The sequence below is a fragment of the Alexandromys fortis genome, unplaced genomic scaffold (assembly GCF_014885135.2).
Source record: "Alexandromys fortis isolate MF-2015 unplaced genomic scaffold, M_Fortis_MF-2015_v1.1 scaffold_176, whole genome shotgun sequence".
Classification (NCBI taxonomy): Eukaryota; Metazoa; Chordata; class Mammalia; order Rodentia; family Cricetidae; genus Alexandromys; species Alexandromys fortis.
The window spans coordinates 2,164,150-2,178,273 of record NW_026068070.1 but is presented as its reverse complement, the minus strand read 5'-3'; the positions used below and the strand labels follow the sequence as shown (position 1 = coordinate 2,178,273).

Genomic DNA, 14,124 nt, shown 5'->3' with positions numbered 1-14,124 from the left:
GGCTGTGATGAATGCAGAGAAACAGATAATGCATTTTCATAGCATCATTAACCCCATAAACCTCAAACGCTATGTGAGCCAGCCTACAGATTCTGAAGCTAAAGTCTAAGCACTTCAGCTCTTGGGCCAGCGACCTATTTGAAATTCATTCATCTGAAAGATAATACAATGATAATAACGCCTGAAGCCCAGAGTCCTTATGAATTCAGCTCTTGGCACAGTGTCCTGCAACGGTGTAGACTTGAGTTGCAGGCAAAACAGATGACTTGATACAAGCATTCATTTTCTCTCCTTGAAACCATTCCACGTAGGGCTTACTTTATTTAGTTTGCTTCATCTTTTGTTTCAAGGTGCAAAGTCACAAGAACAAAGAGAACAGAAGAGTAAAGAGAAATAAGCACAATTTGCAAATGAGAAGGCAAATGATAACTGACTGATGTTAACTGGCAGCAGCCACACAAAAGCAATATGCAAATCGGGTATTGTGGTAGCCAATAAGCAATCCTACTTGGAGTGTGCAACTGCTCTCCTCCCAGTGTATGGATGAAATAAAGCCAGTGTGGGAAGATCTGGAGAAATGTTAAAGAATGAGTGGTCCTACCACAGTGTCAGCAGATGAGCTAGATGGTTCTCCCCATTAAACATTTAGTTCCTACCTTCTTATCCCATGCACTCAACTGAGCTTGAAAACTCAGCCTGTATCCCTCAGACAAGAAATGGGAAAGATGTTTAGTTTAATGTCTACCTTGAAAAGTGGAGAGGAAAGTAAAAAATAAAAGCTTCTCAACAGAAATAGAAACTATACAAACAGAACAGATCTTCAAAATCACACTATTTGATTTGAAAATACAATAACAGATGCACGATGGGTCTGGCAACCTGCCTGTAATTCCAGCCTCAGAAGGTGGAAATGAGTGAACATGGAGTACCTATGTGCTCAGCAGTTGATGGAGAGAACCTACCCCAGTGAATCAAGTTCAAGAGCTTTGAAAGATGATTCCTTAACAGCAGTATTGGGCCTCTCTAGATGATAGATAGATGGATAGATGATCGATAGAGAGATAGATAGATAGATAGATAGATAGATAGATAGATAGATACATACATACATACATACATACATACATACATACATACATAGTAGATAGATGATAGATAGATAGATAGATAGGTACATAGATAGATAGTAGATAGATAGATAGATAGATAGATAGATAGATAGATAGATAGATAGATAGATAGACAGAGGATTAGATGTGTGTACAGATGTGCATTAAAAACCCACACAATACAATATGCACAAACACATGCCTCTCTCTCTCTGTCGGTCTCTATCTCTCTCACACACACACTCACAGAAAAAGAAAACACAGTAAAGAGTGGTGCATTTGTGAAAATATGTGACTCTGTGTGTGACACACACACAGAGAGAGAGAGAGAGAGAGAGAGAGAGAGAGAGAGAGAGAGAGAGAGAGAGAGAGAGGATGTTCTCCTCAGGGTTTATTTGGCAATGACCACACTTCTATTTCTGACATAGTGGCTTCCTATTTGCTACATTCGTCTTTCCTGACTCGCTGTTCTTATTTGAACACTTTCATCCATGTGCCGCCCATACATACTGTACTGTTTTTGTGTATTTGTCTGTATCCCATATTAGTGTGTAAAGTTGCTCAGAAAACAGGCTATGCATCATAAACACACAGCATCGCACCTGGTTTATTAGTAGGAACTGAAAATTGTGGACTGACTAAACTGGATGCATATGTGAATGCTGACATACTAATTTGATGTGTTCCCAGAACAGGTAACCCCGAAGCCCACTATCAGCATTCTGAACCTCCTGCTTACACAACTTCACCAGAGAGGGGGAAAAAACAGAAATAAAAGTTTTTGTAGGTCAGAAATAAAAGGATAGAATCACCATTTAGTAAATAATGTCATTTACCAATAAAATGTATTTATTTAAAAGAAAAACAGGTTTTCAAAGTAACTATGAAATTCTGTGTCCAATTTGTTAAGTAGAATAATATATGACTATGACTAAGTTTAATTTAATATTTTTAAATTAATAATGGTTATATCTAAACTCATTTCCTTTTCACTTCTATGGTTTTGTGGTTTTTATTATAAAGCAGGGGTGTTATTTAGAAAATTAAAAAATACTATTAGTATGAAACAGTATGAATTGAAATTAATTTTGAAACAAACTTAATTTTGAAGGAGATGTAGGTAAACTTTTCTTTCCTGCCTATTTCCCAACTGACACAGAGACTCAATATTAATTATAAATGCTCAGCCAATAGCTCATTCTTCTTACTAGCTAGCTCTTTTATTTAAATTAACCCATATTTCTTGTCTATGCTTTACCATGTGGCTTAGTACCTTTTGTCAGTATGGCATGCCCATCTTATTTCTGATGCTCCTGAGTCTGCCCTTCTTCTTCCCAACATTTCAGTTTGGTTCTTCCCCCTAACCTTATCCTGTTCAGCTATTGGCTAATCACCTTCTTTATTGAGCTAATTACAGCAGCATATATTCACATAGTGTATCCACAGGTAGATACCCACACCTATACATGAAAGGCATTTTGAACTGTCAGTGGTATAAAGTTCTCAAATTTCTTTATTCATCATAATCACTGGCTGATGTGACCACAACGCTTCCCATAGCTATAGACTCAACGTCAGCAAGAGAGAGTCCCGGGCTTGCTCTCAAGCTCCTTGTCTCTCAAGCTGCTTGAGCATCTATCTAGTCGTGCCTGACAGTCACCATGTAAAAAGCACATGAAGTCTCACCCCTGAGCTATTATCTTAGTTCACAAGAAAGGGCTCTACCCAATACTCCCACTTAGTGATTCTGTTATCATGTGACAGGTGGGGAAGTAATCAATCAAAAGTCTTGTGAGAAGAGGGGTGAAGAAAACTACAGACAGATTAAACCTTCTCAGGGTGACAGCTGAACACGCTTTTATCCAGATCTGAGGTATGTATGTATTAAACTGAAGGCAATGAATAAAATAGGATTTCTCAGGCTTACTTCAAGTTTATCTTGCTTTTCTACATTTTTAACTGCTAAGGAGTAATTTCTTAAGGGATTACCTCCATTAAAAACTACCCTCTTATCCCTCTCGCCAGAAATTCTTTCCAAAGCCTATAAAAGCTCATTTTACAACTTAAAGCTAGTTAATCAAATAGATATTCAGGCTCACCTGCCTTTGCTAAGAGTTGACACTGAAATAAGGGCTTATAGGATATGCTTTGCACTGTTAACCATGCCTTCTAACCATTTTCTGTCTTTTCTCTTCACTTAAAGGCTAAAATTCTGTTAGCCTGCCTTGTTACTTTTGTTCATTATATAGCACTTAAACAGTATCACTTTTATGTTAATAGAATGAGCCATTTCTCTAGCTGCGTATGAAGACTATCAAATTTACACTCCTGCAGTTATTAATTTCAGGGTGTCCACTGTTTTTCTTAAATGTAGTTGAATAGTAAATAATATGCCACAAAAGCTTTAACCCAATTCCAAAGCCTAAGACAAAGATATAAAGCCAGTGGTGTATTCACTTAAAAAAAAAATACATCAATCTTATCCTGTAAAAAGAAGATTAAAAGATAGTTCTGTCAGTAAAAACACCCACACCTGAGGCTATAAACCACACTTTAGAGTATAAGAAGGCAGAGGTGTCAAATTGTCTTCCCATTCTTTTGTTTTGTTTTGTTTTTGTTTTTTTGAGACAGGGTTTCTCTGTAGCTTTGGAGCCTGTCCTGGAACTCACTCTTTAGACCAGGCTGGCCTCGAACTCAGAGAGATTCACTTGCCTTTGCCTCCCGAGTGCTAGGATTAAAGGTGTGGGCCACCACCACCCCGTTTGTCCTCCCATTCTCTGTACGATCTCTGTACGTGAGAGATAACAGTGCAGGGGATTCAGTCATCCAGGTATCTTCTCATGTTGCCTACACTGACAAAAGACAAAGCCCAAATGACAATAATAATTGTACTATCATAACACTTTACAATGGGTTTATATGCACGAAACTGAAAATTAATCGAACTCTTAATTATGGTCATTACACTATCCAATAATACCCTAAGGCCCATCATTAGAAAACTAAATAGAAACATCACAGTGCTCATTGGAAAACTAACAGTATTTCTTCCGAGCAGCTACAAAATCCAATATGCACTAAATATCTGCAAGACTGAATGAGAAGGTATTTTCATAGTACATGAATTATCAGAGAGCAACTTCGACAAGGATGCCACTTACCAGGGTAGGGGCAAGAAGATAAGAAAAATAAATCAAGAGAATGAAGACGCAAGTGAAAATAATAAAACAGAAACACCGGATACTATTGGGAGGGAGTTCCAGGGAATACTGAAATTGCAAGCATTTAAATTTTTATTTGTTTAAATACCCCAACCCCAAAAGATAGAAATAAGATTTAAAAAAAAAAACTGCATGAACATGATACAAGGAAATGAACAGACCAGTTAAAGGAGTGTGAGCTACATTCTTAAATATTCGGTTGCCAGAACAAGACAAAGTTAAGGCTCACACCCTAGATCAAAACATTCCATAGGGAAACCATGGCCTGGCTGGAATCCATAGTTGTCTCTCCCAGGGAGTAGAAACCTAGTTGAATTCTTAGACTTTTGTTTGAATGTAGAAACAAATCTACTTCTTAATTCCTGAAATACTAAGTCTGGATACAAGCCACACCTGTTGACAATAACCTTGACAGAGCAGAACTCTCTGGTCTAAATCCAGGTGGGACTTTTGTTTGTGGTAGAAACAGACAATAACCTTGAAGGAACAGAAGTAAGTTCCAACTCTAGGACCTTTAGTCAAGACAGAATGAACCCACGCTTATGGGCCCTGTCAAAGAATTATCCTCAATTTCCAGAGAAATACTTACTACTTGCTTGTTTTCTCAGCTTCCTTTCTCCACTCAAATACGGTTCCAGACTCACTACCTAGGGAAGGTCAACGTCACTTCCTACAGCAATTAATTTAACTAAACTAATCCCTCACTGATTGCCTGCGGGCTCAATCCCTGTAGACCGAAATGTTCTTTCTTGGACAGGAATATAGTTATCAGAGAAAACAAGAATGACCCCACTGATCCAGAAGTTAAGAACTGCTATCTCACCACAGAGCCCCTGAGCCACATGGAAAAGGAGCACAGCACTGTGGGGTGGCACACTCATAGGAAATCACCATGGAAAAAACGGACTCCTGTGCCACCAAAAATTGCAGATTTATGAAGGTATCGTTCAAGATTAACACGCTCTGTGATTGTAGTCCGTCAATGAAATCATAACAGTTCAATTCAGGCAGGGTTATGAATAGCTCAGACCCCTGTAGGAACAACACATGGGGGTCATTGCACTAAATAAATTGTCGAAATAACTGAGATGCTTTTGGAAGGCGAGTGGAGTACAAAATGGGTACTCAGAAAAGCCTTGGGAGAGGATTTAGGCGTGAACTTAGCTGCATTAAGATGTACCCAGAGAGCCAGAAATGCATTATTTATGGTTGTGTCCCTGATGATGTTTCCCAGAGGATTGGCTTTGTGAGTTAGCGGACTTGGTGAGATAGATCACCCACAGCATGGGCAGATGTCATCCAATCATCCAGGGACACAGACAGAATCAAAGAGAGAAGTGATTTGTTTTCTCTCTCCTGGAGCTGGGACCCATTATTCCTCTTGTCTTTGGGCAACAGATCCTAAATTCTCTGACCTCAGGACTCCAGGGCTTATGTTATCAATTCCCTCAGTCCTCAACCTTTTATTTCAAACTGAGAATGAAACTATCAACTTGCCTGGTTTGTGAACCTACTGTTTCTCAATTCTTGGGACTAACTTGTGATAGGACTTCTCAGCATCTATAATCATGTGAGTCAAATGTCCTAGTAAACTCCTTTATGTTCAGATTCTCTTTTGACTTAAACTAAGGTTATATCCTAGGAAAATCCATAAGTGAAAAGCATCATAATTCAAACAAGCATTTAAAACATTTAAGATACTGACCAGCACAGCTTTTGAACATTTTACAACAGAGAGTTGCTGTTTACTTTTGTGATCATGTGGCCCACTAAGTGCTAGAGATAACTGCCATTACCCAGCATCTCAGGAGAGCATCATACTGTACATTACAGCCCAGAAAAAGGGCAAAATCCAGAGTTTTAGTACAGTTTCTATTGAAAGACTTTGAGACACCTTAGCACTACTGCACCCCCCATCCTGGGAACCAGGCCTCTAGCATTAGGAGGCACCTTAGCACTACTGCACCCCCCTTCCTGGGAACCAGGTCCCTAGTAACCAGCCACGCGTGCACGGGAGCTTTGAGTACTTTCCATCCCCATTGTAGTCTTTCTCCAATAGACCCGGACCCTGGAACTGGGGTGAGACGACCTGCAGGTGTTCCTCCTTGTAACCGCCATAACATTGATCAAGTAGAGTTAGCTGACCATTGTATGAACTAGTCAAAACAGTTGACAAATGATTTTTGGACTTTCCCTTTGATTCTGTACTACCCCCTCCCTGAATTTGTGGTTTTTTCCTTTAAAAGAGCTTGTAATAGACAAAGCAGGGTCCTTCTCCTCTCGAGGCTGAGGGACCTCTGCCGTGGCAGAATAAAAATTCCTCTTGCTATTGCATCAACCGTGCTGTGAGTGTCTCTTGGGGCGACCTCCTCCTTGGTGGGGCTTTAGGGCCCAACATTTGGTGCGTTGGCCGGGAAGTGCTGGTCGCCCTCAGACCCATTCCTGACCCGGTTGGAGGTAAGAGCGCGCTTGTCTGAATGTTTTATGTTCGTCTATTTCTGTTATTGTGCCTTATGTTTATGATCATCAGGGATTTGGAGGAACATTGTACCTGCGCAGGGCTAGTATTTGAAAGGGACCAGGCAGTGGGACAGACGTGTCCGGGAACACTCCCTGGCCCAGCCGTGGAGGACGCTTCACAGGCAATTTGTGAAACTAGGAGCGACCAGGTCATCTTAGTTTCTAGAGAGTGTGGTTCTTATCGCCCACTCCCTTCCAGGTTTGTAATATCAGTTTTACATCAGTCTGTTGCCGCGCGGCTCTCGGTCTTGAGTCTGTGTCTGTCATTTTGTATTGTTGTTTTTGTCTTTGTGTTTGTTTTTGAGTTGGAATCTAGTACAATGGGACAACAAATAACCACCCCCTTAACTTTGACTTTAGACCACTGGAAAGAGGTTGAGGACAGAGCTCACAACCAGTCTATGGTAATCCGAAAGAAACGCTGGCAAGCGTTCTGTTCCGTGGAATGGCCCACTTTCGGAGTGGGCTGGCCACAGGACGGAACATTTAATCTGAATATTATTTTGCAGGTTAAGACAAGAGTCTTTCAGCCTGGCCAGCAGGGCCATCCTGATCAAGTTCCTTACATCGTAACTTGGGAGAGCTTGTCCAGAGACCCTCCGCCCTGGGTCAAACCATTTGTCCTGCCTGCGGGAGCCGGAAACCCAGTACCAGCTCCCTGGCCCTCCACCACCCCTTTGACTCCGAGGGCGGCAGCAACCCCAACTGCCCCTCCCCTGGACCCGTTGTCCTCTCTCTTCCCCATGCAGGAGCGACCGAAACAGAAGTCCCAGACCCAGACACCACCAATCCTCTCTGACAATCAGTCAGACCTCCTGCTTTTTGACCCTCCTCCTCCTTATCCCCGGCCTCTTCTGCCCCAGGCCGAGGCAGCCCCCCTCGCGCCTGTTCCTGGGGAACCTGCTGAACCTGATATAGACCCTGACAGGCCCCCTAGCCCTGACACGACTGATACTGCTGAGGGGGGGCCTAACTCGCAGCCAGCAGGCCGGCTGCGGCTCCGCAGAGGGACATCTGCAAGGGAAAGGTGGACTTCCCAGGCACTACCCCTCCGCTCAATGGCTGACCAATTTCAATACTGGCCTTTTTCAGCCTCTGATCTTTATAACTGGAAACTTCATAACCCCTCCTTTTCCCAGGACCCCCAGGCCCTTACTGCCCTTATAGAATCTGTTCTGATTACTCACCAGCCCACTTGGGATGATTGCCAACAGCTTTTGCAGATACTTCTCACTACAGAGGAGAAACAGCGTGTTTTCCTTGAAGCTCGGAAGAATGTCCTGGGAGCTGACGGAAGGCCAACCCAGTTGCCAAATGAGATAGAGGATGCCTTCCCTTTGACCCGACCCAATTGGGACTTCAATACTCCAGCTGGTAGGGAGCGACTTCGTCTCTACCGTCAGATTCTGTTAGCGGGTCTCCAAGGGGCTGGCAGACGGCCCACTAATTTGGCTAAGGTAAGAGCAATAATACAGGGGCCTGAGGAAACACCTGCAGGATTTCTAGAAAGGCTATTGGAGGGGTACAGAATGTACACCCCTTTTGATCCCATGGCAGCGGATCGCCAGGCTGATATAATAATGTCTTTTATAAGCCAGTCAGCACCTGATATTCGTAGCAAGCTGCAGAGGATGGAGGGACTGCAGGGTTACTCCCTCCAAGATTTAGTAAAGGAGGCAGAGAGAATTTTTAACAAAAGAGAGACACCAGAGGAAAAGGAAGAAAGAAGGCGCAAGGAACAGGAAGAGAGAGAGGACAAACGAGATAAAAAGCGTAGTCGTGAGTTAAGTAAGATCTTGGCCACAACAGTACGCAGTATAGAGCAACCTAAGAAGCGCCAGGACAAGGATAGGGGAGACAAAAGGCGGCCACGAGTGGACCGAGATCAATGTGCCTATTGCAAAGAAAGAGGACATTGGATCAAGGACTGCCCAAAACGTCCAGCTGAACCCAAGAAAAAGCCAGTTCCTGTCCTAGCCCTGGAAGACAGTGATTAGGACAGTCAGGGCTCAGAGCCCCCCCCTGAGCCCCGGGTAACCCTTCTAGTGGGGGGGCACCCTACCACATTTTTGGTAGATACTGGAGCCCAGCATTCGGTCCTCACACAAGCAAATGGACCTTTGAGTTCAAAAACCTCTTGGGTTCAGGGGGCCACCGGGGGAAAAATATACCGATGGACCACAGAAAGAAAAGTTAATTTAAACACTGGTCAAGTGACTCATTCCTTCCTCATGGTGCCAGAATGCCCCTACCCATTGCTGGGCAGAGACCTCCTGTCCAAAGTTGGGGCACAAATTCACTTCTCAGAAAATGGGGCCTCAGTTACTGACAATACTGGCCAGGCTCTTCAAATTCTAACTTTAAGATTGGAGGACGAACACAGACTGTTTGAACTGCCTCCTCCCCCGGAGCTGCCCATCGATAACAAATGGCTCCGTGATTTCCCCCAGGCCTGGGCGGAAACCGCAGGTATGGGGCTGGCAAGCAATCAACCTCCTTTGATAATAGAGTTAAAACCATCAGCCACTCCAGTTTCCATAAGACAATACCCCATGAGCCGCGAGGCCCGAGAAGGAATCAGGCCCCACATTCAGAGACTTTTAACATTGGGCATCTTAAAGGCCTGCCATTCCCCCTGGAACACACCTCTTCTCCCAGTAAAGAAGCCAGGCACAGGGGACTACAGACCAGTCCAAGACTTAAGGGAAGTTAATCGCCGCACTCTAGACATTCATCCTACGGTGCCCAATCCTTATAATCTCTTAAGTACCCTGCCTCCGACCCATGTATGGTACTCAGTACTTGATTTAAAAGATGCTTTTTTCTGTCTGAGACTTAGCCCTCAGAGCCAGCCATTGTTTGCCTTTGAATGGAAAGATCCTGATTCAGGAGTTTCTGGGCAGCTCACCTGGACGAGACTACCCCAGGGATTCAAGAATTCTCCAACTCTATTTGATGAGGCCCTACACCAGGATCTGGCCAGTTTTCGCACCGCCAATCCAGAGGTAATCTTACTCCAATATGTAGATGACCTCCTGCTGGCCGCAGAGACTGAGCAAAAATGCCTCAGAGGGACTCGAGCCCTACTCACCAGATTAGGTGAACTGGGCTACAGGGCATCTGCTAAAAAGGCACAGATCTGCAAGAAGCAAGTAGCCTACCTGGGGTACCTCTTGGAGGGTGGACAGAGATGGTTAACAGACAGTCGGAAGCAGGCCGTGGCACAAATTCCCCCTCCCAAAGGGGCGCGAGAGGTCCGAGAGTTTCTGGGAACTGCCGGTTTCTGTAGGTTATGGATACCGGGTTTCGCTGAAATGGCCGCCCCACTGTATCCGCTTACCAAAGCCAACGTCCCTTTCTTCTGGGGAGAGGACCAACAACGGGCTTTTGATAAAATAAAAAGGGCCCTCCTTTCGGCCCCTGCTTTGAGTCTCCCTGATGTCACCAAACCATTCACCTTATACGTAGATGAGAACAAGGGAGTAGCAAAAGGGGTGCTGACTCAGAAACTGGGACCCTGGAAAAAACCAGTGGCTTACATCTCCAAAAAGATGGACAATGTGGTGACAGGATGGCCCCCTTGCCTCCGTATGGTAGCAGCTGTAGCTACCCTGGTCAAAGATGCAGACAAATTGACTCTGGGCCAACCGCTGACTATAATAGCACCTCATGCTTTAGAGACTATAATTCGTCAACCCCCTGATAGATGGCTCTCGAATGCCCGTATAACCCACTACCAGTCGTTATTGCTCAACCCTGAACGTATCACATTTGGAAATGCGACGTTACTGAACCCCGCTACCTTGCTCCCCAATTCGGAACCCACTGTTTGGGTACCTCATGACTGTCATCAGATATTGGCAGAATACCACGGGACCAGGGAGGATTTGACTGATTGCCGGCTCCCTGATGCAGATTATACCTGGTTCACAGACGGCAGCAGCTTCTTTAAAGAAGGTGAGCGAAAGGCGGGGGCGGCGGTGGTGGATGGACAAAATACCATATGGGCACAGGCATTGCCCCCAGGAACCTCTGCCCAGAAGGCAGAATTAATAGCCCTGACTAAGGCTTTAGAACTAGCAAAGGGACAAAAAGTAAACATATATACAGACAGCCGTTATGCATTTGCAACGGCCCATGTCCATGGGGAAATTTATAAAAGAAGAGGACTGCTAACTTCTGCTGGAAAAGAAATTAAAAATAAGACTGAAATCCTGGGACTATTAAAGGCCCTCTTCTTACCCAAGAAGGTGAGCATTATTCATTGCCCAGGACATCAGAAGGGCAATGATCCTATTGCCAAAGGAAATCAGATGGCAGATGAGATGGCTAAAAAGGCTGCGCTTAACTCAGAAATATTATCCTTGGCAGAGGCACCACCCTCCACAGAAGATCATTTCCAATATTCAACCCAGGATCTAGAGACTATTCAGAAACTTAATGCAGACTTTGATGAACAACAAAAAGCTTGGAAATATCAGGGCAAAACCATGTTGCCCAAGAAAGATGCTTTTGAACTGGTCACTCAAATGCATCGATGGACTCATTTAGGACATAAAAAGATTAAATCTCTTATAAAAAAGACAGATTTTTATATTCCAGGTCTTAACTCACTCATACAGCAAGTGACATCAACTTGTGTCCCCTGTGCCAAGGTAAACGCAAAACGGCAAAGTGCCCCAGAGGGCATAAGAATAAGGGGAGACCGACCTGGTACTCATTGGGAAGTGGATTTTACTGAAATAAGGCCAGGAAAATATGGTAATAAATATCTCCTAGTTTTTATAGACACCTTCTCCGGTTGGACTGAAGCTTTCCCCACCAAACGAGAAACGGCTCAAATGGTGGTGAAGAAGATACTAGAAGATATTTTTCCTCGGTTTGGCCTGCCTAAGGTAATCGGGTCTGACAACGGCCCAGCCTTTGTCTCCCAGGTAAGTCAGGGTATGGCCAAGACACTGGGGATTAATTGGAAATTACATTGTGCATACAGACCCCAGAGTTCAGGACAGGTAGAAAGGATGAATAGAACCATAAAGGAGACTTTATCCAAATTAGCTTTGGAATCTGGCGTTAGAGACTGGGTACAGCTCCTTCCCCTAGCCCTGTTCCGGGTGCGGAACACCCCTTCTCGGCTTGGACTTACTCCCTATGAGATCCTATATGGGGGGCCTCCCCCATTGGCCTCCTTTAGGGCCCCTCCTGACCCCGCTACTCACAAACCTGATTTGCAGGCGCGGCTAAAAGCACTTCAGATCGTCCAGGCCCAAGTGTGGAGACCCCTAGCTGCTGCCTACCAGCCTGGGCATCCGGAGATCTCGCACCCGTTCCAGGTTGGCGATTCTGTGTACGTGCGGAGACATCGGTCCCAGAACCTTGAACCTCGCTGGAAGGGACCCTACACCGTGCTTCTTACGACACCTACTGCCCTCAAAGTGGACGGTATTGCAGCCTGGATCCACGCGTCTCACGTCAAGCCGGCACCTCCACAGGACGACCCAGAACTTTCCAAATGGAAGCTTCAGCGTACCCAAAATCCTCTAAAACTGAGACTAGTCAAGGAAGCCTGATCCTGTCAAGCTTGCTGTTCTTTGCCCTGGTGTTTCCCTCCACATATAGTGCTAAGAACCCCCATACACCTCAGAACTTAACTTGGACTCTGACTAACTTTGAGACTGGGCAAGTCTTGAGGCTAGCCACTGGAGTTCATCCCCTAGGTACCTGGTTCCCCCAGCTAAAGTTTGACCTATGTGCCCTAGCAAAAGACTCTTGGGGAGATACTGAACGAACTCCCGAGAACTCTTATCCTACATGCAGATATTCTGAATGGTATATTTGTCCTGGGGGAAGACGAACTTGGCAATGTGGGGGGGCTGAAGTATTTTATTGTGCTGCCTGGGGATGTGAAACCAGTGTCAGTACCTCCTGGTTGGGGGCTAGCAAAGAAGACTTAGTCACTTTCACTCGTACCACATCAGGGGAATCTGAAATCACAATCACCTTCACGGAGAAGGGAAAAAAGGTTAGTTGGTTAACAGGCAATATATGGGGTTTACGGTTGTATAATCCAGGAGGGGAAGACATAGGAATTCTGTTCACCCTAAGAATTGTTATAACACCTCCCATGACCATGGCACTAGGGCCCAACCCGGTATTGCCTGACCAGGGACAGCTAGCCCTGGCTGAGGTCCCCCCCCCTTGCCAGGGCCTTGGGTCCCCCTTCAAGTCCTAAAAATCTTCCTGCTACCCCTGCTTCACCGCTGGCACTCTCTAATACAGGCCAGCGATTGTTTAATCTAATAGTGGGAGCTTTTTCTTTGCTGAATAGTACTGACCCCAATATGACAGAATCTTGCTGGCTATGCCTATCAGCAGGACCCCCATACTATGAAGGGATTGCAATATCTGGGGGTTTCAATAACACAACTAGCCAGGAGGGCTGCGCTTGGGGAGTTAGTCATAGACTAACTCTTACAGAGGTTACTGGTGCAGGGACATGCTTGGGAAATCCACCGGCTGCTTACAAACATTTATGTAATGAGACCCTTAAGAGCCCTAAAACTGCTAAAACTGGATACCTGATCCCCGATTCAGATAAATGGTGGGCTTGTAGTACAGGCCTGACGCCTTGCGTGGCAACATCAGTTTTTGATGGTACCAAAGATTACTGTGTGCTTGTTCGACTAGTTCCAAGGGTCATTTATTATCCTGCTAACACATTTGAGGATGAATTTGACAGGCACTCGAGCCGTTATCGGCGAGAGCCCATCTCTATGACTCTAGCAGTGATCTTGGGCCTTGGGGTGGCAGCTGGTGTTGGCACCGGTACTACTGCTCTAGTGCAGAGTTCCAAAATTCCCCAACATTTTGAGGAATTAAGAGCAGCTATTGACCAGGACTTAAGGGCCCTAGAACAATCTATCACCAAGCTTGCAGATTCAATAATCTCTCTTTCCGAGGTAGTGTTACAAAATAGGCGCGGGTTAGACTTGCTATTTCTTCAAGAAGGAGGACTCTGTGCTGCCCTAAAGGAACAATGTTGTTTCTACGTAGACCACTCTGGGGTAATTAAAGATTCGATGGCTAAGCTCAGAGAGAGGTTAGACAAGAGACAGAGAGAGAGAGAGGCACATCAAAATTGGTTTGAAGGCTGGTTTAACCGCTCCCCCTGGTTCACGACACTCATTTCCACCATCACTGGTCCCTTGATCATTCTATTACTCATCCTAACCTTTGGGCCCTGCATCCTCAATCGACTCCTGATGTTCATTCGT

General features: G+C 44.8%; 1 protein-coding gene across 1 annotated transcript; it reads left to right on the top strand.

Annotated features, from left to right (window-relative positions):
- Positions 1 to 6,204: 6,204 nt before the first annotated feature.
- On the top strand, positions 6,205 to 12,856 carry LOC126487887 (uncharacterized). Its single transcript, XM_050120928.1, is given in 2 exon segments — positions 6,205 to 10,807; positions 11,630 to 12,856. Coding segments are annotated over 2 exon segments (4,791 nt in total). The 5' UTR covers positions 6,205 to 6,807; the 3' UTR covers positions 12,421 to 12,856.
- Positions 12,857 to 14,124: the final 1,268 nt, after the last annotated feature.